Source organism: Tachysurus fulvidraco, chromosome 2, assembly GCF_022655615.1.
Source record: "Tachysurus fulvidraco isolate hzauxx_2018 chromosome 2, HZAU_PFXX_2.0, whole genome shotgun sequence".
NCBI lineage: Eukaryota > Metazoa > Chordata > Actinopteri > Siluriformes > Bagridae > Tachysurus > Tachysurus fulvidraco.
In genome coordinates, this window is record NC_062519.1 from 12,174,875 (window position 1) to 12,199,874 (window position 25,000).

General features: G+C 39.3%; 1 protein-coding gene across 15 annotated transcripts in view; it reads left to right on the plus strand.

The window, feature by feature from the left end:
• The window catches only part of plekha6 (pleckstrin homology domain containing, family A member 6), a 95,194-nt gene that overhangs the window by 69,013 nt on the left and 1,181 nt on the right, over positions 1 to 25,000 (plus strand). For 9 of the 15 annotated variants that reach the window (XM_027144321.2, XM_027144322.2, XM_027144314.2 and 6 more), the window contains 20 exons: positions 8,161 to 8,363; positions 8,589 to 9,038; positions 9,553 to 10,063; positions 11,014 to 11,100; positions 11,522 to 11,575; positions 13,424 to 13,492; positions 13,653 to 13,733; positions 14,531 to 14,680; positions 14,991 to 15,086; positions 15,799 to 15,910; positions 16,307 to 16,443; positions 17,440 to 17,595; positions 18,051 to 18,120; positions 18,342 to 18,436; positions 18,619 to 18,795; positions 19,287 to 19,436; positions 19,814 to 19,947; positions 21,271 to 21,413; positions 22,299 to 22,403; positions 23,837 to 25,000. The exon at positions 23,837 to 25,000 is cut by the window's right edge and continues 1,181 nt beyond it. In XM_027144321.2, the coding sequence (XP_027000122.2) occupies positions 8,161 to 8,363; positions 8,589 to 9,038; positions 9,553 to 10,063; positions 11,014 to 11,100; positions 11,522 to 11,575; positions 13,424 to 13,492; positions 13,653 to 13,733; positions 14,531 to 14,680; positions 14,991 to 15,086; positions 15,799 to 15,910; positions 16,307 to 16,443; positions 17,440 to 17,595; positions 18,051 to 18,120; positions 18,342 to 18,436; positions 18,619 to 18,795; positions 19,287 to 19,436; positions 19,814 to 19,947; positions 21,271 to 21,413; positions 22,299 to 22,393 (2,970 nt within the window). In that variant the 3' untranslated portion in view covers positions 22,394 to 22,403; positions 23,837 to 25,000. Of the gene's footprint in view, positions 1 to 7,602; positions 7,704 to 8,160; positions 8,364 to 8,588; positions 9,039 to 9,552; positions 10,064 to 11,013; positions 11,101 to 11,521; positions 11,576 to 13,423; positions 13,493 to 13,652; positions 13,734 to 14,530; positions 14,681 to 14,990; positions 15,087 to 15,798; positions 15,911 to 16,306; positions 16,444 to 17,439; positions 17,596 to 18,050; positions 18,121 to 18,341; positions 18,437 to 18,618; positions 18,796 to 19,286; positions 19,437 to 19,813; positions 19,948 to 21,270; positions 21,414 to 22,298; positions 22,404 to 23,836 lie in introns of those variants that run through there. The other 6 variants (XM_047805686.1, XM_027144324.2, XM_027144325.2 and 3 more) reach the window with 5 other exon arrangements.

A 25,000-nucleotide genomic window follows, 5' to 3' on the forward strand; every position in this document is an offset into this window, starting at 1 on the left:
TCACACTTTTTTGCAGTATTTTGTTTCTTTAGTTTTTGTTACCAAGCCAAAGACATTATACTGTAGGTTACACTATACACATACACTGTACCATGCGTATACTTACTCTTTTAATTGTTACATTACACACGCTTTTATTGTCTCATGTTTCACACACACACACACACACACACACACACACACACACACACACACACACACACACACACACACACACACACACACACACACACACAGAGCATTGTCCACCACCCCAGAATAGCACTGTTTGAATATTTATGAAGAGGGGTTGCATAACTGCTGGGAGGTTGTTCCTGCTTCATGTCTCCCCCTACAGGTCAAACAAAACAGAAAGAAGCCAAATATGGAGAGAAAAAAAAATTGGAAGTTCTGTGTGGAATCATCTCATCTCATTAATGACTGTGAATGACTTCTTGGGAAGCATTGATGGAGCTGTTTTTGTTAGCACAATTGGTTTTTGACAAGAACATAGAACTTCAGAGATCTCTGTTTTTGTCGTTATTATTCATAGTCAGTAAACTGTGAGACACGTGACGTCCGGCTTTAGTGAATTCGAACAAGTCAGAGAGGAAAGAGAAGAGCAGTGCAATCACAGCCTCTTGTTAGTAACCCTGATTCTCTGGCCAAGATCGAAAGATTCAAGATTTAAAGTGCCGATAAATGTCTGGGTCCAAGGGAGTGTTCCGATTCCATAGGACTTGCGCACGTAATTGTTTTTTTTTTGTTTTTTTTTTATTCAGACCTGGAATATAGTCCTGTCACAGAAGCTGATAAGAAACAAGCTGCAACTTGTTTGGCAATGTTTGCGTGTGACACCGATGTGTGCTGATGTTGAGACTCATGGCTAAAGCTGTGTAGCTCTGTCATAAACTGTGGAAGGATTTTTGGAGTGGGATTTCTTGGGGTTTTTTCACTGCACATTCACAAGAAAAGACCTGACCAAAATAAGCATCAATATATATTAATCGTTACAGATCTAATTCATTTCCACCAACCTGAACTAGAAGTTAAAGATGTTAACAGGTAAAAAACATCAGCCCTGCATTAAGAAGAGCAAGCGAGATGTTCACCAAGAACAGAAACACTTTACATCATATTATATATGTAAATTCCCAACTTTTTTCACTGAGTGTTGTCACTGATATTTTATTTTTATTTCAGCTCACTGCTGATTAACTTGAATATACATTGCAGTGACACCTCTAAACACCTTAAAATTAGCTCGTCATTTGATCAGAAAGCAAAACCATTTCAGTTGATTTCTGCTCCTGAACACTGTAAGTTATTTCAGTACTTTTTTTTACTTAAGAAATGTGAGCCTTTGTGTAACTTGAGAAACATAAAAAAAAGTTGTTTTTGACAACACAAACTTGGCAACCAGAAACTCCTATTGTTTTTGTGTTTCTCTCTCTCTCTCTCTCTCTCTCTCTCTCTCTCTCTCTCTCTCTCTCTCTCTCTCTCTCTCTCTCATTTGCACATTATAAGCAACCATGAGCAATATACTGTACAGAATGAGGAAGTGAATGGGATAAATGTACTTTTTACTGTATTTACTGTATCCGGAGTAGAATACAATACAAATATAAAGTAATGACCAATTAGTGACTAATTAGTGACAATATAAATCGCTCTCATTATTCTCATTATGTGTGAATATCCTGTTCCCTGTCCTAATATCTCATTTTTTGTTTCTAATATCTCATTTTTTTTCTTGTGCTAAATGATTTGTTGTAAATCTGGTAAAATGTTCTTTATTACGCTGTTTTCGAGCATCTTTATATCTCTGGCTCTTCATGGAAAAATTAGTGAGATGGGGAGGATGATTACATGATGGTTTACAGGTTACAGGAAATTGCGACTGTTTAATCTAAAACACTGTGGGTGTACCAAGAGATTGTCGTGTTAGACGCATACTCTACTGAGGCAATAATCTTGATAAATCACCACCAAACTGAGTACAGAATCCACAGTGCTTCATCAGGGGCGTATTGGATCCAGAGCCTATTTTGGGAACACAGCATACGATGCAGGAATCCACCCTGGACTGTGCACCTTGATGCTTATTTGAAGTTAGTTGATAATTAGCTAACGACACTGGTTTGTCTTACCGAATCTGGGTCACTGCTGAAATCAGGATGTTTGCTCAATGGGAAGGGCTTTGCTGGTCTGAACTAGCTGTAATGTTCACTTGAGATTGATGTCCCAGAGCTGCTGGGGAAGGACTAATGCATCGCTCTTATCATTTATGTGGGCACTGTATTTACCCAGCATGGCTCAGCTCTCAGGAAGTGTTCTGCCACAGATAGGAGGTGTGTGCGTGCATGAGGCAGACAGAGCCGGAGACCGAACACACCCATGCAATCATTCCCTCAGAGTTGCCTAGTCATTATTGGTCTCAGTAATCAGTAATTACTCTTGCCTCTGTATTCTTGTTTGCGCTCATGCGGATGACTTAGTCAACACATTAGCACATCCAGCAACTCCCTCGCCTTGAGTTTGTAAGACTAAAGCAGTTTACTAGCAAGACCAGAGGTCTGTCTAATCCTAGTGCCTTTGTTGCTTTAGGGATGAGTATGTGCTCTGTAACACGGTAATGGCTGAAGCAAGCATCAACTGGCGTCACTCTCTGGTTTTATTTATCCTTACAGACTCCATCTGTTGCTCTTTCCACTGCATTAACCATGCATGACTAAAGAAATATACCTGGGTGGAGAGAGGGACAAACATGCTGAGAGTGTGACAAGGAAGTGGGTCATCTCAGTGATCTGGGAAAATCTGTTGCATGTCAGTGTGGCTGAATTATGTGAAAAATATCAGGTTGGCAATTTTTGGTTTGTCTTTAAAAGACCTAAACTTAATATAAGCATAAATAAATATATTTCACCAACATGATGTGTTTTTTATCCATGTTGGGTAAGAAGCCACTATAACAAATGCAGTCAGTGTGACTAAAGATGTCTAAAACCTTGCTAGCTACACGATTTCTTCACACAATAAACGTCAAGCGTATGTACAGTAAACAGACATAAGCTTTATCAGTTCAGAAAGTCCATGATTTTTTTTACTTTTTCACATATTACTGAGAAAAGAATTTCATTTCAGGGTTGATGAGCCAATCGATATATAACTCTGAAATGACTGAAATGACTGGAGTCGTACAGGTGACTCTCTGGAAGCCCCAACGCTTTCCCCAGTCTCAAATTAGTAAACCCTGACTCGATTTTCCTGCTTGTATTAAAAACGAATAGGAAATGTTTAATAAAACATCAATCTCTAATCTAATTTTTATGATCATTTTAATTCTACTCGCAGGATCTCCAGGTTAAGTTGTCTGTCCTGAAATACGTAACTCTGTCACTTTCTCACTCAGACATACTGCCCCGAGATGGAGTGTATTTATCATCATGTGGCAGGTTTTCTGTGAGTTGGAAAGAGACTGTATAGATATTTTTTATGGCTCTGGATAAGACTTTTTTAAAACTTTTCAGTTTTCAGAAAAATGTGGAGCTTATCATCTGCCTACCTTTTTGAGGAACTGTCAGTTTTAAAGGAAATGCGTCTTGGAAATGGCAGTGATCTGATTCATCTGGTATAATGCTTTGGAATAAAGCCTGGCACTTCCTTAAAGTTGTCCAAGCAGCAGTGTGGCAATAATAATAATTGGTTTCAGATTGTTTGCTATGAATAAAAACTTTACTTCCCTTAGAAGAATAGATGCATGGTTTAGTGCTTATTGTTGCCAAGGGCACTCCTAAGTTACAGTCCCATAAGAACAAGAGAACATTTGGCACTGTGTAAGACAACAAGCTCGACTCAGATTACTAGCATGCTGCTTTATACCTGGTAAAAAAAAAAAAAAAACAAGTCATACATTACAATATCGTCTCCTTGTCTTCCACTTTGTTTGTAGCATGTTGCTATGGTCTGCCTGAAGCCACAAGATTACAGTGAGTCGGTATAAATATTGACTCTGTGCCTTGTAGAAAAGCCAAAGTTGTGTAACATCTCAATATATTCAATTCCTTTACACAACACTTGTTTCTTACTCATCTCAGGTGGATTTGTGCTTGCAATCCCATTCGGTTTTCCTCTGATCCTTTCCTCTGACATACATTCCCGAGAATACCTTGATACCGCTTCCCTCACACATGCCGGTGAATGAAGACATATCAGCCATTTCTGTTTACAGACTGGTGATGAGTGCAGTCGTCATTTTGGCTATAATTAAGATCTGGTGTCTATATATAGCACAAAAAAACAGCAAGAGAGCAAGTTAATGGCACTTGGATAAGATTTATTTTAGATGCTTTGAACAGAGATGCTCAGAAGCCTAAGCAAAAACAAAATGATCCTGATAGTAGAAATGCCCAGATATTCCTCTTTAGCATGTCATTATATTTGTATAGACTTATTTTTCATCATGTTAAGCACAGCACACAGATGACCTCATCACTGTGTTAGTTCAGTCAGTGACACAATGTTTGTCATGTCTCCTTACACAGTTTTGTTAAATGCCTGAGATATTATGTGTACCCTAGCATTAGAAGTCATGCATGCATGTGAAATCTGTTCAAGGACAGAGTCAGTGAGGTGTGAGACATGTGAGTGCATGGAAGACTGAAAGCGGGACTGTCATATATAAAAAGCAAGAGAAGTAAAACCTAAAGCTATGGAGGTGTGAGCTTTAAGTAGATCCCAAAACTCAAAATATCAAATTCCAAGCGCTTATAACTTTCAACAGTCAAAGTTGTGTTTAGTAATATCCAAAGTAAGAGATTGCTATGTGTGTCTTTTAAGGACTTTGTACAGTAGTGTGGCGTGATTTTAGTGCCGACTTTGGCATAACGCAATTCACAGTAAGTATCAACAGTTCCAGCTACTGACAGCTAGAGAGGGTGAAACTTTCGGACCTGCTGTTCATGCTGAAATAAAGTGCGCCGTAACATACTTGAAGGAAATTGTTGTTTTTCCCCCATCCCGCATACACGAGTTCACAGAACCCTGCGATTGGCTAGTTTTGTTATCGACAGGAGGGAGATGTTATGTCATCCCTCCCATTCAGAGAGCTTTGCCAATTTAGCTCTCTTGCTATCATCAGGATCTGAACTTGTGATCTCTGGACGACAGGGCAAACCTTTTCTGTTGCGCCACTTGATGTCCAAGTGGGATTATTAAGTCAACAGCTAGCAAAGGTATTTGAGAATGTTTCATAACTGTCTGACAGTCGGGGGTGAGGATCATTTGCTACTCTTCTAATATTACCAACATTAAAGGCAGTTGATAATCCTGGTAGTAAAAATAATTATGCACAGTGTTTACATGGTTCTGTTTTGATTGGGCTAACAGTGTAACTATTAACAGTTATTAGTGTGCATGTAAACATAGCCAGTGGGACAAGGAAGACTGATTCTCTAGACTGGTGGTCATCAACTGGTGTACAGTGGTCTGGATCCTGATGAGAGCCCAGCGAAGTAATTTAGTATGGGACCAAGCACAAAATAAGCATTGTAGCAGTACCAGACATCATATGAAACAAACTGGCAGTTGTTCAGAGACTCTAGTTTTCTAACCACAAACACATTGTGCTTCTGTAGCAGGTCTTCTGTACTGGTCAGTCACATGCAGCTCACAAGAACAACTGAATGCAGCTTCATATACTTTCAATAGATTTGCTCTTATTAGTAGAGTCATTTTTTAAACACTTAAATATTACAGTGCAAGTCACAGTATAAGCCAAAACACAGCCACAAATTATTAACGAGTAAGCATAAGAAGTTAGCGTTATTTAGTTATTTGCTTGACCTTTGTAACAAGAGTATACAAGAATGTTGTGTCTCTGGACGTTCACAAATAGCAGTTAAAGTTGAGTGACCGGTGGTATACTAATGTTTAGTTACCTGCAGAACAAGAATGAAAGCAAACCACAGGCTGCATACTGTCTTTATTCAGTCACTATAATCATATTCTGCATTCAGATAAGGTTATAAGTGTTGTTTTTTTTTCGCTCTTACTAAGTCACCTAGAGTGCAGCCAAACCATTTATTATGCAGCCGTGTAGGAGTGCAATTACCTGGGTGATACTCAAAAATCCTCGCTCACTTCATTTGTCTTCGGTATGTGTTTCATGTTTTGTACAACTGACGAGGCCACATACATTAACAGTGGTGTAACTCTAGCAGTTTCTGATTCATTGTGTATGTGTGTGACACGCCCTCAAATGACTAACCATAACCGTTTGCGTGGTGTTTTTGGTTAAGATTAATAGGACAAAAATGTCAATAGTAGCCATGATTAAACAAAATCAGGGATCTAGTTTTGTGTTTCTCATTTCCTGATTAACTGAGTGCAATAAAGCCATGGCATTATAAGTGGCACACACCCACATAGCACTAGAACAACAAGCTGGGGTTATTTATACTCGTAATATTGTTTAGGAAATAAGGTTTGGGTGTGTGAAACCAGCGTTTCCGTTCGGCACAGATTTATAATCAGGTTGAGATGACACGGACGAGTCTTGGACGTCTGTTTTATTAGTTTATTAGAGAAACATTGAATCAAGCCATGGTTACAGAGTAGCTAGAGGAACACTGACATCTTACATGTTTTAGAGAAGTACTCTCAATAAAGGCAATGTTTACTCAGGTCATGTGGTGTGCTTCTGTCCTGCTCAATTTATCTAAGTATTTTGGCTAAAGGTTAGATGGGCTTTGAAAACATACTGCATGTGCATAGAAAATAGTTTTTTTCTGTGTGCCAGTTTTTTAAAGTAACTCTGGTGCCCCATGTGCTGCATTCTCTGAACTGCAATGCAGTGTGTGTGTGTGTGTGTGTGTGTGTGTGTGTGTGTGTGTGTGTGTGTGTGTGTGTGTGTGTGTGTGTGTGTGTGTGTGTGTGTGTGTGTGTGTGTGTGTGTGTGTGTGTGTGTGTGTGTGTGTGTGTGTGTGTTTAACATAAACTATTTGCTTTCACTGCATTACATTTATTACATGTATTATCATAACCATACCTCACAATAACCTCATATTCTATTTCATTGATTATTTATTAAGTTTATAATGTTTTGTTGGTTTGTAGCTCTGCACTATAATGATGTCACAAATCTACTAGTTAGGGCTGAGCGATATGGCAGGAATATCATATCATGGTCCAATGCACAATATATTGGTTTCTAACAAACTGGAGAACATTTGTCTAATGAACCTCGTTTAATTGATGATAAACTGATATGTTATGAGATATAAAATAAACTTATATAAAGGATACCACATCTCAGAAAGTGTGTTGTGATACTAAAATTGTCATATCACCCAATCCTTTTACTAACTGAATTCTCTTTCAGGATATTAACCCTGGATTTGAACCTCTTGTTCTGTTCATGATTAGATTTTATTTTATTATTTTTTTTTTACATTTTAAATCAATAATTAACTGCAAAGTGGATTTAGCAGTGCGTATCTCCATCTCACATGTCTCACGCCTAATATTTTTTTGGAAATAGATGACACTTTTTTATGTTAATAAAACCGCCTAACCCTGCTAGGTGACCTCTAGCTGACCTTCATGTCTGACCCTGTTGTCCTCACCCAGTCTCTTCCTTCCTTTTCCCTCCACCCAAACCTCTGAGGAGTCCTGAGAGAAATGATCTCCACAGTGTGTGATTAGAGATGAACTCTCTCTAGTAGGTATGTGTGTGTGCACTCCTTTCTCCATACCTGCATGACCCTGTGCATGTCAAAACAACATTTAGAGATTTGCTTTCTATATAGGAGCTTGATTTGGGGTAACACTTAAAGTGTTGTGGATGCTGTGCATGCATCTTAGTTAATTAGTTAATTAATATAGTGATTTGTGGATGTGTTTTAATCAGTGTATTGTGTTAAATATAATACACCATGAGCAGAACACAGGATTATACTCAAGGGTTCATACTGTATCTGCTCATCTAACATGCATGGCCTTTATTAGGTCTGATTCACATGCTTTCATTTATTTGCATGTGTGTGTTTAAGGTGGGCTTAAAACTGACCCAGGTGGTGTAATAGTCTTAAAGCTAAATGTATGGTATGGTGTTATTTAAACCTTTTTCTGATTCTGATACTGAATTTGTTTTTTGTTTTTTTGTTTTTTTCTGTCTTACAGGTCTGGTTTGAGGCAGGGGAAGAAGACATGGAAGGAGAAAAGGAGGAAGGGCAAGACTCTAAAGGAAGTATTACATTCTGTTTGCAGGCAGAACACGCTGGGATTCGTACATACTACTTCAGCACTGACAGCTTGGAGGATAGGGAGGAGTGGATCCAAGCCATGAATGCGGCAGCCAGTGTCCATGTTTTACCCCCGATTAGGTATACGCACACACACACAGATGTAGGCATGCAACCTTCTGTTCATGTGCATCCTGCAGTTTTCTCTAATACCCAGAATAAACAACTTCATTATGAAAAACATCCAGTTTAAGATGAATCTACATTATCTGATTGCATCAGCATTTAAAGTGCTTATTTGCGTCATTAGTGTTGCACTTCATTACTTTATATTACACAGATTTTCTGTCCTCATTAATTCTGTAGAAAAACCTCAGAGTCCATCTCTACAGAGGAACAAAACCACATCCCAGTGACACCAGCACCAGAGCTGAAGTCTTGTACAGAAGATGAGGATTCAAGAACTGAGCAACACGAGCCTGAGAAACGTGGAGTAAATGGGGTAGAAAGAAGAGCGATACCAGCTTCCACCACACCAGTGTCAACAGATATGGACAGCCGGCATGGGGAGAGGGGATGCCTGCCTCCTCATCATCCTAACGGATGGAGTAACTATGGTTCAGGCTACCCTTCTCAGGAGAACATAAGAGAGCTGCATGAGGTGCAGCCTGAGGCCCAAGAGAACATGGTGCTGCGCAGGGGCTTCGTGCCCAGGACAGGGCCTGAGAGGATGGCACAAAGGAAGAGCTCTATGACACAGTTACAGCAGTGGGTGAACCAGCGGCGCAGCATGTTGCCTCAGGAGGACCTCCGGAGGTATGTATGCAGAATGGGGTATTACTGTAAATTTCTAATGAATGTGTGGCATCATGGGTGGCACAATCTGCTGTTGATTACAACAACACTAGGCACTCACAGACTTCTGTGAGTCCTTCATGTATTGAAGGAGAGGGCAGATATTTTTTTCTGTGTGCTCTTTGCGTTCTGGTGATGTAGAGTTTGCTGCAGTTTAAAAAGTCACAGTTGCCAATTTTTATGTTTTAGAGGATGTGCATGTCATCCTTCATCTTCCCTGGTTGGTAGCTGTTGTAGGATTTGCAGATAGCTGGCTGGGGAAGGGAAGGAATAGACAGGTGACATAACTGGGCAGAAAAGTGTTACTAAATGAGAATATTTCAGCTGACATTGTAAGGGACTTCCTCTACAAAAATGCTGTCTTCATAAGCAGCTTCCTCTTCATTGTCTATAACCTGTCATTCAGCTGAGAGTAATGACTGAGAATTGGTAGGATGACCTCTGCTCTGTTCTGCTCATCCATCTTTCCCTACAGTCCAGCACGGTATTACACAATGAACCGAGGCATGTCAGCAGACTACTATGGTGGTTATGGTGCCCCTCAGTACACTGAGGAGTACCCACTGTACCCTTCAGGAATTCGGCCTGAAAGCATCTGCTCCATGTCAGCTGCCTACGACAGGATGCCACCCCGTTGGACGGCAGAGGAAAAGCGGCGTTCACTCAGGGACACTGCTCCCTTTGGACCTCCCCGTGAGCCCCAGTGGATGATGGGGGGTCCTGGAACACATCCTGCTTATTACACCCAGCTAGAGTCAACCCAGGGGACCATGAGGCGTCTGTCACTGCAGCCACGCTCACGCTCAGTGCCACGCTCACCCTCTTCATCATCGGGAGGTGCCTACTCACCCGGACCCCCAAGCTTCATCTCGCCAGCACGCTCTCCTAGTGTACGGTTTGACAGAATGCCTGGGCGGCTTAGAGATGAGGGCATCTACGCTGACCCATCAGTCTACAGCATGCGAAGGTCTCTCAGTTCCCCCAAGGTAAAAATTTATTATAATCAAATGGTCCAGTTTCATAAAAACTTTTAATAATCTAAAGGGATTATCTCCAATCAGGAAGCAGCTGGTTTCTGAGATAAAAAACACACCTCGATTGGCTGAAAAAACGTTCTTCATGTCCCTGTGGTATATAAATTCACCGTATGAGTCCTTGTCGATAGATGGATACAACTTTGTCATTGCATAGTACAGGTACATAGCAACAACATACTGTTTAGCATCTACCAGAAGTGCAAATAGAAAAATTATGTGCAAAGGAACAAGTGCAGATAAATATGTCAGTATATGTATGACAATAAATGGATGTAAACTAGGGTAAGGGTGGAACAGAACTGCAACGTGATTACAGACAGTGAGACGTCTAGTTTAGTGTAGAGTTCAGTAGGTTTATGGCTGTAGGGAAAAAAACTGGCTCTGGAACTGCTGGTTCTGGTGCGAATGGTCTTGTATCTCTTCTTGGATGGAAAGAGGCTGAACAGTTTGTTACTAGGTAGGTGAAGAGACTCAATGGCAGGAAGTGTTTCATGTTGTTTCATAGACTTAAATAGTTCATAGTATCTGAACACTCGCTTGCATATCATACAATGTTCAGTTTGTCTGAGATCATATCTGCCGTTCTAGCTGTGAGGAAATATAGATTTATTATATTATTCTGTATTTTAATATAACATAACTCCTAAGTTACATTGTTTCCTAGTAAAAACTACATAAATCATACAAATCCATTCAACTATAAACCTCTTTTCTAGTTGAATGGATTTGTATGATTTATGTAGTTTTTCTTAAATAATCAGTTACTAGGGGTTTACAACAAATATCTTAAATATTTGAACCAAATATTTTAACTTACCCATAAAATTATATAGTAATCATGTAGTTGTCTAATCGTTTATGGTTTAAACTTTTCTGCTTTCCCGATCTGTTTCTTTTAGTATGATTTTCCTGGGGATCGACGGTCTCTTACGCAAAATGTTTACCATTACAATTACCCAGCCTCTCCCTCTGTACATGGCAAAATGGTAGGTTCCAGTCATTTGGTTCACTTTTCTAGTCATGGCATTTTGTGTTAGAAACTACACATAACTGTTTGATTGGCTTATGTTGCTAAAGGATGCTTGAGTGACAACTTGTATTGTGTTTGTGTGTCCATATTTGTGTCCTGTTCATTTTTTTGTTGTTTTTCTATTTCCCTGTCTCTGCCTTCTTCTTTGTTTTGTCGGAAATAATGTACACTACTCCGTCCACTTCCATTCTATCACGTATACCTGTGTCTTTCTCTGTATCTGACTCTATGACCGTCTCTGCACTGGTTTTCTGTCTCCTACGTCCCATGTCTCTTTGTCTTTCTGTGTATGTGTGGGGCTTTGCTGCTATGGCCACGCCGTGTACTGCTTCTGTATGTGACTGACCTGCTGCTGCTGCTGCTACTACTTACACCAGGATGACATTTTAGACCTGCAGCTTCAGAGGAACTTGGATTACCTCGATCAGCAGGTACGCTTAACCTGGCACAGTCAGTGCAGTACGGCTCATACAGCACCGCTCTCAACATTAACACTGCTACAGCAATGAACCTTAAACGTACCATGTTTGTGATAACATGGAGGTGTGATTACTTTAGGCTGTCATACCCCCTATTCCACTCAAACTCCTACATTCACTGTCTTGTCACACTCTTTCTTCGACTCTTTCCCTTTATGTGACTTCCCATTTCTTAAATCTAAATAAATATTATATGGTATAATTAAAAAAAAAAAAATTCAGTATATCCTGAGAAAAATAAGTCTGAAAACATTCTTCAGGCATCAGTGCAGAAAATGAAGGTGTTGGATTCTATAGGAAAAGTGTTATGACAATTTAGGCAGTAGAGATGGCAGTTATTGGTAATATCTGGAACATACTGATCTAACTTTATTCTGTAGCAGTAGAAGATAAAATGTTATATGCAATACAGTGCAGAAAGTTCTAGTTTAGTCATTTTTTAACACTATTAAACTAAAATTGTTACTTGTTGTGCATCCTATGTACAGTAACAAAGCACCACTTAGTAACTCAGGTGTTTAAAAAAAAATAGGTTGTTGATCGGATGGTAAGGGTTCAAAATTGAGTTGTCTTTTTAGACGGAAAATTCAGGCAGCAGCTGAATTTGTGCAGATTAATCCTTTGTGTAAAATAAGACACATTATGCTTTAACAAGGTTTCATTATAATTCATAAGCCTTCCTTAGGAGGTCTGTTGATCAAGTCCCACTGAATAAATAATGAATTACGAACATTATAGGAGTATGTTAACCTCATATTTGTAATGAAAGCTAATTATATTGTCTGCTTGTTACAAGGCATGTGCATGGATCTCGGTATGACTAAAATCACGGATAATTCTATCAACCCCCTCATGTAAAGTAATCCTGTATAAAAAGGGCCTGAGCATTAATTATGTGAGATATTGTGACATCTATACTTGATTTTTGGTCAAATATGGCACATTAAAAGTGTTTTTTTTTTTTACATTATAGTCAACAGAAACTATTGTTTAAGGCAAATAGTGTGTGGTAGTGTGGTACTTCCCCAGCTGACTGGTAATGAGGGGGAAAAAAACCTCAGAAAATGATGCCGTTTTTTCTCTCAGGCAATGGAGGGAGATTACCTAATGGGAATGGTAACCCGAACGGTTGATCGTTCCACCCTCAGAGCAAAGTTATTCTCACAAGTAAGAGAAATTAAAGTGGCTTGACGAGGCAGGCTTCAGTTTCATATTTCTTGAAAGATCCACCGCTGGGATTCATTTCAGCCTCTCGCTGCCACTTTAAGGCTCAAATAAATCCTTAGCTGGTATGAGCTTGGCAAAAGCAAACACAAAGCCTGCCTCTCTGTCTAAGCTCAGCATGTTGGATGTTAGGTCGTGTTGTAGAAACCTCTATTGCTATTCATTTAGGTTGATATTCTTCCTTTATTGCTCCCAAAAGTGCAGATTTCAGTGCTACTTTTATGTTGCTAAAGTCCCTTTTGGTTGCGCAGACGTTTGTGTCTTTTGTGTCACATTTTCCTATTTTAAAAGCATTATGTCCCTTGTTTACTCATGTGTATGAGTCATATGTGTGATGTCTCTTTCACCATGTGCCAGAAAACACTATCCCTCTACTATATTGTGTTTCCCCACACTTATCATTATCACAGCATCATTATCACAGCATATGGGAATGGATTGCGCTGCTGCAGAAAATGTTTTGTTTGTTTGTTTGTTTGTTTGTTTGTTTTTGCTGTAGGTGTCAGAATGTGTCAGTGCAGAATCTGGTGAATGTCTTGTAAAAAAAAATTGCTCCTTCTTTATCGCTGATTTTAGGTGCCTCCAGCGCATGATATTTACAGGGACCTGCATCCCACGCTGAAGTTCAATGAAATTGAGACCAGTGTAAGTCTTTACTTTTATGACTTCAAGCAAAATTCAGTTCAATAATGTACAGTGTAATAAACAAAGGATAATTTCTACTTCTTATACCTTTCTTAAACTCTATTTCTTATTTCCTTACTTAAGCTTGTATTTGCTATTCTTGTTTTTTTCCTGTGTATAGAAACTCCTGAATCGCTTGTTTGAGCAGAACAGGCTTATGAAGGAGCAGGAAGCTGTAGTACATCGGCTGCGAATGGAAAAGGTAGTTTGAATTTTGACACTTATTGGGATGTTCGAGTGAAAAAAATAGAGAAAAAAACACCCTTGAACAGGTTAAATATTTGTAGATGCTCATAGTGACTTTGCAACTAATTCCCTAGAAATTTTCTGCTGTTTTATATCAGAATATATCAGTCATCTAAACACAATTCAGCTCTCTTAAACATAAGGGGTAATGATCAAAAAGAGCAAGTTTCTTTTCTCACTCACCAATCAACATTTAACATAATGAGAAATCCAACATAGAATTTGGAGAGACTTGAAACACCAGTAATACAACAGCAAAAAGTTCCAGGATGCAATGCAGCTACAAGACATGGCAATGAGCAGGATGGTGTTGTTGAATGTGTTAGCATGAAAACTGAAGGCACTGTAGTTAGTAGGTAGCTGAACAGCATTATGGTTAATGTAAGGAAGCCAATCTGAAAATAGAGTAAGATGTTGACTCAAGTTTATTCCAGGAAATTTAAGTTAAAGTATTTTGTTATAGATTAAATCATTAGTGAAGACATTAGGTAAGGATTAATATGTAGGTCGTTCATGGTGGATTTTTCGTTTTAACAAAACAAAAAGGACATACCTTTACGTCCATTTGGTTTATTTTCAACTGAACATGTATTTATGTTCTTAAGATTGTTATTCAGACCTGAATGCAATAAGATGAACGCACATCTGTGCACAGTGATTAGTCCGGATTAGTAGCACAGCCATTGTTATGTTGTAAATGAGCGTTAAACTCTTGTGTCATCCTTTTTGTCCTGTGTGTTTCAAACTTTCCAGGATAACCTGGAGGCCACTCTGGTGGCCACCCATCAGGACATGGAGCTTTCCAGGACTCAGCCCCTGTCCATAGAGAAACTGCAGCTGAAGAAGGAGAGCTTACAGAATCAGCTCATCAATGTCCGGGGAGAGCTCTCTCAGGCTTCTAGTGTACGCTGTGCTTTAAAATAGCTTTGTGAAACTCTCAGTGTCTCAGAGTGATGCTTTAACATGTTCTTTATCAAGCACTTCATCTAGCAACAAGCAGAGAAATCCATGGTGTTTAAAGCCTGTAGCACTGATCTTTTACATTGTAATTCTTCCAACATGCAGTCAGAAAGAATATATTGTTTTTTTTATGGTTGTACGGATTACTGTTATACTATTATACTATTACTGTATTATGTAGTAAGCAAATGGCCAGTTTATGCACAAAATGTAGGGAAAGCTCACTCATGAACTCCATGTCTGGTTTTCTCAGGCTCTGGCCACCTTTAAAATGGAGCTTGACGCTCTGGAGGATGAGGTGAATGCTATTCACGGGGACCTGTGGGAACAGCTGAATTCTGGAGGACAGGTACATGATCCTCATCATCACCATCATCCTCATCAAATTCACACTCATGGCATCTTTATTCTTTTTAAGGCCTAGGCTTACAGTATGCACATGCTCATTCCATTTCTGTTAAGTGACCTATACAGTGATACTGTGCACTTTTGCAGCAACATGACAGTTCACTGAAACGACCGATTACGTTCGGCAGCAGAAATACACAAAACGATTAGTGTTAAAAAGAACAGTGATTGCAATCATGCAAAAGATACAGCAGAAGACTGACAGCAGTGAAATGTAATCACAGGGATCTGTTAATCTCACATTACATTTGTCAGAGAATTGAAAAAAGGACAACTTCTTCACAGATCATGGATGATCTGCATATGATTAATTATTGATTAGCATATAAAAGGCTCATTATCAATTCATGAGCAAACATTCATTTCCGTGAAACTCCTGATGGCATTTATGCATAATGCATGTCAGTGTCTCACAATTGTAATAAATCAGCTTTTTGATAAAAGGAGTAAAAAAGTAGGGCTGAGTAACTCAATAGCCATTTAGGTGAAAAAATCTGGGTCGAGACAAAAAAAGCTGACATTTTTAAAAGTGAGAGAGAGAGAGAGAGAGAAATAATAATAATAATAATAATAATAATAATAATAATATAGCAACGGACATAAAAATATCTCTCATCCACAAAACATTCCGTGTTGTTGTTGTTTTTTTTCAGAGTGAGATGGTCCACAGACACCTGCAGAAAGAGTTCTGGAGGATTCAGGATGTGCTCGAGGGGCTGCACAAGAACAATCCTTCTCGAGGCACAGATACAGCTAAGCACAGAGGTCAGCATCCATGTTTATACTGCATAAATAAATACATGCTTACTGACTTTGATCCTGTGTTCACGATATGTTTGTCTGTGCTTGATGCGCTTATTTCCTTGGATTTTCACACACAGTCTCTAGAGTTGGGAAAAAAAACATGTCAGGTCAAGAAGATTTTATTGTCATTTCAACCATATATAGCTGATGCAGTACATAGTGAAGACCACATTAGGTTCAACACCTTTCAGCTAAATACAGTAATCTGAGGCTACAGTGGGCACAAGCTGACCAAACATTCGAGAATTTGGCTGATTTAAAATGAATGAACATGTTTACAGGAGTTCCTAGTAAATTGGCCAGTGAGTATAAATATAGACCGCTTTATTTTAACTCTGTTGCGTTATTTGTGCGCAGTCAGTGCAGCATCAGGTTCCTTCAGCACAAACAGTCCAGCGAGCCCACTAAGCTCCGTGAGTCTAACCAGCCCCCTCAGCCCTTTCTCACCTGCACCCGGCTCCCAGAATTCACCCACAAAACAGCTGGCAACTGAGGTAAGCCACTAAAATGTAACATAACCGACAGATCTTGCTCTTCGCATATTCTTTATATGCATGTTGGCTATGGCAGAAAAACTCCGTTTTGGTCAAAACCAGATTTTTTTTTTTCTATCTTTGCATGAATTAACACAAAAACAGTGTTACATTGTTCAGTTAACTCAGTGATTACATTCAGGTTATTGTTTCATTTCATTTAGTCAAGATGTGTTTCCTGATTTAGACCCCATGCTATTTGTTGAGCTCCCTTTAAATAATTCCCAGTTGGATCCTAATCTGGGATATAATTGATGTTAAAACGCTGCTTTAATATATAAAATAATATATAATATTTAATATAGAAAAGCATTCTCTATATAAAACAATCAACCTCAAACCTCAATCAATGCGCTAACAATATATTACCTGTCTTCTCAATGGTTGTGCCCTTGTTCTTGCCGTAGCTCTAGGCTTTCTGCCGTGCCTGTTTATGTACAAAGGCTAGTTTTTTTTTCATAGGCAAATCCATCTTTGTAGTGGTTTCACCTTTTGTTGGTTCCAAAGGAGTCTGAAATGATCAGCTAGAGCAAACTGATCTGCACATTTTTATTCTATGACAAAACCAAGGGCGCATGCTCTAAACTTAAAATGATCTTGATTAATCAGGCAGAATATCATGATCATATCTCCAAAGCAGACCTTTTAGGACTTACTGTTTATGGTTTGCTCTGTGTGCAGGCCAGTTTAAAAGAATTACAGAAATATCCCATGCACCTCTCTGCTCTCTGCCTGGCTTAGTAACTCCTGATGCACAGCTGTTTCCCTCCTTCTCCTCCTCCTAATCCTTTTTGTCTGTCCTTGTCTTTCTTGGGCTATACACTTCTGCTCTCTCTCTCTCTCTCTCTCTCTCTCTCTCTCTCTCTCTCTCTCTCTCTCTCTCTCTCTCTCTCTCTCTCTCTCTCTCTCTCTCTCTCTCTCTCTCTCTCTCTCTCTGTCCTTCCGTCCCATTTTCAGGAGATTGGTCCTCCACGGCCCCCACTCCCTAAGTCTTACCAGCCCCTGGACCCCACCACAATCATGCCCCCTGTCCCTCCCCTCCCTTACAGCAGCAATGCCTGGCCACGCAACATGGACAGCTATAAGGAAGACAAAGACACGCACAGCCGAAAGGTATCTCGGAGAAGAAAAGTCATCTTAACCAAATATAACACAGTGCACAGTCCCTAACGTCAGAGCCACTGTCATATCAGGACCCCATGTATAGTCAGTCCTTTATATATTGTTCAACTGATCATGTCCATCCAGCAATCCCTTCATCATTTACCATCAAGGATTATCATCATCATCACCATCTCACTTGCACTCGTCCTCTTAATCTTTACTCACCTTTTCACTTTCCATTTCTAATATCCATTTCTTTCTTCATTCAGTATTTCTTACTATGCTTGCTATTTTAAAAAGCTCTTTTTGACAATGCATTAACAAAATATTCAGTGATTCATTCTTCCACATTCAGCAATCATTTTATCCTGGCATAGAGACTGTATTAGTACATTACGTTACAATGTACAAACAATAGGTTTGACTATTGCTAAAGTATTCATTTATTCTGCTTTCTTGTCTAGCACAACTTCAGTTCAATAGAGGAAAAGACCAACGATTATGACATGGAGCAAGACAGACAAGGCAACAAAGGTAGGAGAGAACACGGTCTTCTGAGACTCGGCTCTTAATCCCGAATTTGAATTTGATTTTGAGAATTTAAAGGGTGTTTGTGCTCCCGAAAACTCTCAACAGGTTCAGACATACATATGAGTACAAGTATGACGTACAAGTATGAATTAGCAAACAAAATTCTGTTTTAATATACATATAACTTAGAGCACATTGTTAATGTAAGATTTTTTTTTGTGCAGTTGGTATTGTCCCACCCAGGACTAAATCTCCTACAGATGACAAGGATGGTATTTATAAGAGGAATGGGAAAGTGCCTAATGGTCACATCTCCAGGGTATAATTAATCATTTCTAAACGATTGTAATAAATCTCATTAAGTATCAATAATGATTAGCAGCGATTGTTAGCAAGGACACAAGAAGAAGCTAAAAGACTCATTTTGTACATTACTGAAAAACCAAAATCTTGTACATTAACATGACATAAAATGTAATTATTATCCTTGTTCATTTCTAGGAGAGGCCAAAGAGCGCTGTGTTCCCGGCAGAAGCAAAGTCTAAGATGAGCGTAGAGGAGCAGAATGAGAGGATACGTCGGAACCAGAGCAGTTCGGTGAAAGACAAGAGACGCAGCCTTAATCTATCTAACAACCAGAACTTGGATGGCCTTAAGCCTTCTGTCCACTACAGAGTGGTTAGCACCTCTTTACACATTACTTTTATCTTCTCTTCATCCTGACACTGGCTTATCAGGCACCCAAGCCATATAAAACCTTAGCTAGGTTTTTGTTTGTTGTTTGTTCAATAATCAAGACCTGTAGACCAGAAGATGTCTTATAATCTGTCGCGGAGGATTTAGCAGATTTAAAAGCTGTTTAAAAGATTAGTGTAGAGTTGTTATCACATTTCTGCTGGTTATGTTTAAACTCTGATTTATTCATTTCAAGTATTTGGGTTGTTTGATATGTTTTGGATTAGTATGTAACAGTGTCTGAATTAGAGGTATATTCTTCATGATTAATGAATAATCTGATGAATTCCAACTGATAACTGAAGCCATATGACAGTGTTTTTAATTCAAATATTATGACAAATGGATGTCCAGCAAGTCAGGAACAATAGACAGACAGGTCAGACATGACAATTCAGTTTGGATTACATGTATGTTAATTGGCTGTCTTGTAGGTGAGGAGAAGAGTGACTGCCCATGAGGTGGACATAAAGGGCCTGGAGGCTGCCGTACGAGGGGAAGGTGTGGAGTCTCCAAGGGAAGAAATTGCCCGGCTACGTAGACAGGTGGACGCTGACAGTTATGAGCTGGACATAAGCAAAGAGGTAAATCACTGTAACACTATCAGCTCCATTTAAACCTTTACATCATTACAACAAAATATATGCAGCTGATATGAAATTATTCTAGTTTATTACTTTTAATTATATTCTCGTAGATGACATTATTATATACGGTATGATATATGGGTGACACTAAATGAAAATTTGGCCTCAAAAAAAAACTGCAACCGATGACAGAAAATAGTTTTTTATTTGTTTAATTTAATTATTAATTTTCAATTTCCACATGAATACATTCCAAATAGAATCTAACCATCATGAATCTCTTTAGATCCTGCTATCCCAGGTAACTGAAAAGAACATGCAAACTCACAGAGGTTGCTTTGTGAGGTAATACATTTTTATCACGCTATTTTCAGCTGTCTGCACCAGACAAAGTGTTAATTCCAGAGCGGTATTTGGAAATGGAGCCCAGCACGCCGCTTAGCCCAGAGGAGGAGAGAGAGAAACAGAAGAAGGTGGAACGGATAAAGACACTCATTGCCAAGTCAAAGTAGGCTGCCGCTGCCTATTGTTTACACACAGATGTACTGTATACATGTAGCAGTGATTTGGAGTGTTGTAGGTTTACTAGTCTGTTAGACCGCCTCAAAATATTTCAAAGGTTAGATTTAGTCGTTAAATGGGATTTTGTTTTATAAAAATGTGCAGTATAAATCAGTTTACACTTTACACTGCATTCTAGATGAATTTCTGTAGATAAACACTGAAACCGCTAACGTCTCGTAGACTTTGTTAACCTCGGTCTGAGTTAGAAGCAATTAATTATACACTTTAACAGGAACACCTTCTCATTTTAGGCACTTATCTAATCAGCCAATCATGTGGCAGCAATGCAGTGTATAAAATCCTACTGATACAGATGAAGAGCATCAGTTAATTATCACATCAAATATCAGAATGGGGAAAAGTGTGAGCTCTGTGACTTTAACCAGGGTTGTTTTTTTTTTTGATGAGCTGGTTGGAGTATTTCAGAAACAGCTGATCTTCTGGGATGTTTACACACATCAGTCTCTAGAGTTGACACATGATTGTGTTAAAAAACATCCTGTGAGCTGGTGGTTTGTGGGCTGGAACACTTTGTTGATGAAAGAAATCAGAAAAGAAGTATCAGATTGGTTCCAGCTAACCGGAAGTCTATAATAATTCAAAGAATTACTCTTCACAACAGTGGAGAACAGAAAAGCATCTTAGACTGTATAAAACATCAGCCCTTGAGGTAGATGGGCAACAACAACAGACAACAATATCAGTTTCCACCGCTGTCAGCCAAGAACACGAATCTGAGGCTGTCATGGGCACAGACTCTCTAAAACCTGACAGCTGAATCCTCTATATCCTCTATTAGAATCCTATTAGAATAATATTAGAATAATAGAATCCTCTATTTCTAATCCTCAATAACCCATCTATATTGGGTGGGTCTGTGCCCACGAATATATATCTTTTCTTTCTGCTCATATGAAGAGAAAATTCCCAAGAGATCAGCAGTTTCTGAAACTATGCCATGATCAATGACAAAAATCACAATTTTTCTTCATTACTGATCTTGCTGTAAACACTACCTGAAGCTTTTGACATGGTTTGGTGTGATTTATTCTTTTTTCCATTGCTCTGCTGCTACGTGATTGGCCGAATAGATAACTGCATGGATGTGCAGGTGTTCATGTTCCAAATAAAATTGGTAGTGAGTGTGAATTGAAACAGGGTAGACTACAAATTTCTAGGTCATAGGAGCTGAGGAACTGGATCATACATACGATACCAAACTGCATACAGACAAATGTTGATAAACCAGCTCTGTGTACCTCCCCAGCCTGCAGAATATTGTCCCGGTTTTGGACGGCCCTGTGGAAGCGCAGGCAAATCCTGAGAAGAAGCTGCAGGAACAGGAGAAACGTATCGAGATATCCTGCGCTTTGGCAGCCGAGGCCTCTCGCCGCTCCCGCCTGCTCTCTGGTGAGGAAGCCTGCCGTCCTGAGGAGCCTGAGCAACCCCTTTCTGACCTCTGACCCCTGTTTGACCCTTTGTGTCGATCACCAACCCTGTCCACTCTCACTGTCCCTCACTGTCTTAAAACTCCTACTTCAGAGCTAAGGTGGCACACAGCATTTAGAGCAGACTTCTAAAAAGCTAAACTGCAAAATAAAACAAATATTGAAAAAAATACAGGCTTAATGTTTATTTATTGAAGTATTTTGTACAGATATTTTACAGCTACAAAATCTGAACTTGTGTCAGCTCTGCTCTGAAGTACTGTCTCTTCCCATGCAGAACTGAGTATAATGTCAAATCACAATAAAGTGAAGAGCTTAATCTTTTATAACTAAACTGACTTTTCTTAAGCCATTAATTTCTCATATACAAGACACACGCACATCATGTGTACATGCCAGACCATAAAAGATATTGGTAGGTAAAGTTAGAGCTCTTTTAGATTAGATCATGTCACAAACAAACAACTGAAGAGAAGCACCTCTCATGTTGCTGCGTTATATAATTTCTTATTTTAGCTCATTTTCCTTTAAAATATAATATCTTTGATTTGTAGACTTGTACAGTCGATACCATTTCTCTACATTCACGCCGATGCTGAATCGCTCAGGATCATGAGTTCTGACCGTGTGGTCCAGCAACTTCTTTATCATTTGTGTTCCATTTCCTGGAGCTTTTTATGTCATGCTTTTTTTTATTCAGCAGTCTGACCTGTGGTCCTTTGAGAACACGCCAGACTACCTCTCTGTTCCAAAACCTTTATTTATTTATTTATTTATTTATTTATTTATTTATTTATTTATTTGTCGTGTGTGAATTTTCCCATCAATTCGTTCCATTGCATTGCAGCCCAGATCACCTCGAGTCCCCCCGCCTCCCCGACCAACCTGGCCCCTCCCCCTTCCTCTGGCTTCTCTGACTCCTCCCACATCATGAAGGTGTGAGCGTGTGAAGGTGAGTTGCGCTCACTGCACAAAGGCCCCTTGCCCTTACTTTATTCACTTCCCTTCTTCCCGTGTATTCCCTGTGTGCTCCAGTACTGTTTTTACACTCTTCCCTTTGCACTTGGCTGAAAGAAAAAAAGAAACAGAAAACAATTTGATTGACGACATTTAGGTTTCATGTAGTTTTCACATTATTCCATATAGTATATAGAACTATATAAAAGCTATACAAACTGCGAGATTAGAGATTATTTCTTCAGAAAGACTGATAAAACGGTATTGGAGTGCAGGGGTAAATTGCTCCTTTTGGCCTTGCTTTGCGCTTACTCTTTTTTTAAGTGGAGCTTCTCTCAAACCTTTAGTACCTCACAGTACAGTTAGTAAAAGGGAAAGAAAGCTGGCAAATTAGTTAACATTGCAAAATAGTATGTGATGTTATTCCTAGCAAGATAAGAAGTAATTTGATTTTCAGGTATATATTTAGCACAGACACAGAGGTATATTTTAATGAAAACAAAGAGCAGGATTGATCAACCTATATCTCACAAACCTTCTGGTCAGCAGCCTATTGTCTTCACCCTGAGCCACCACTGCACTTCTAGATATTCTTAGTCAGGCATGTCCTTTAAATGAACATCACAGAGACAGTATTCACTCTCCAGCCACTTTAATATGAAACACATGTTGACCTGCTCATTTCTGCAATTAGCCCATCATGTGGTTGCAGATACAAGTCCAAAGATTCTGTTAATGTGTACAGAGACCTAGTTGTTGATGCCAGAACAGGTGGTTTGAGTATTAAAGAAACAGCTGATTTTCTTTTTCACACACAGAGGTCTCTAGAGTTTTAACAGAATTGTATGGGACAAAATCTTCAGTTTTGCAGGTGGAAACATCAATGTGATCTTCTGCTGATGGAGCCTCCTGCTCACTTTGGCTTGTACTTGTTAGGTTTGAGCTCTAGTATCCTTCTTCCTTTCAACCTCTCATCCATGAGGCACGTCTGCTGTGCATCTGCTGCTCACTGGATCGTTTTCTTTTTCACACCATTCCATATAAACTCTAGAGACTGTTATGTGTGAAACTCACAGCTTATCAGCAGTTTCTGAAATACTCAAAGCAGCCTGATTTGGTACTAAAATTCTCTCGTGTCTGCATGATATTATGCTTTGTGCTGAGGCCACATGATTGGCTGATTGAACTAATAAAATGGACAATGTCAGTATACGTTCTACAATCACACACACACACACAATCACACAAGAAATGATTACAGCCATTTTTGTTTTGCTATGATTGAATGTTCATGTGATGGTCAGGGAGCTTCTGTAGCCTCTCAGGAGGTGTTTCTTTGCTCGTCTGTCTCTACATCTTGCAAAATGCTAACACTTCACTTCCTGATTGCCATACTCAGTGTCATTTCTTCTCTTCGACTATTTTTAGCTCACGCGCTGGCTGCTGTCAAGTTCGATGGTGAACCCTTTTGAGAACGGCAAATAAACAACACACGAAAAGATTACTTATATTGTCCCATCTCCCCCAAACTGTGTATTTATCTCAGTTACTGACACACTAGGAGGGGGAAATACTACAAAACGTTTGGAAGCAGGAGATCCGAGGTTCGAGGGTGTGATCTCAAAGATGCGGTTCAGAGGTCGCTACAAAGATGAAGTCACATCCTGGCAGTGGGCCTCTCCTTTCTTTCTCCCTTTCCATGTCGGACCTAATGGCAGGACTTGTATGATGAAAACAACAGAAATTGTAACATAATGTAAGCTGCAAACTAGCCAGAAAGTCAGATTTGTTTACACAAAACAAACATCTGTAATATGGTGAGTGTTGAGAAAAAACTGAAAAAACTGGCCGGACACAAGTAAAGACACAAGTACGTCAGTAACCGAATGACAACCGAGGAACAGAGACAATTTACAAGCTACAGTGTTACAGTAGAAAAAAGCCCGAGAGGAGACAGGAGGCAAATGCCGTGTCAGAGCAAGTAAAGAGCAAGTAAGCCCAGGAACACAGACAGGAAGTAGCACGTCCCAGAGTAACGACGAGAGGAAGTTGACCAAAATCAGCACATCGGTACTTGACCACAGTGGCTGAAGACTAACTTTATAAAAGCTTAGCGTCCTAGATCTGCCAGATTCATCAGTGACCATAGACTGATGTCACAACCTGTCTACAGTGAAAAGTAACCACAAGAAGAAGACAAAAAGAAAGCATCTCGTTGTGAAGCACTTGCATGGGCACTTCTTTCCTCATTCCCTTTATTCCCTCATTTCAAAGGAGATCAAGACTCACTGTGACTCCATAAATCCTCTTTGTCTTTACTTTTACGCTGAATAATAGGGCTTGATGGGAACACTGGATCCCAATCACCAACAGGCCGGTACCTTAGAGTTCTGTTTGCACCACAGGTTCCTTATATATCAATAAACACAGCATATACAGTATATCAATAGACAGTGAATATATATATATATATATTATATTAATTTAATTTGTAATCAAAGCCATCTTTATAATGCTTCATTTCTAGTATTTTAGTTACCAGACCTGGTACCTAAAATGTCCGTGTATGTGGGTAAAATGATTCTAATGAAT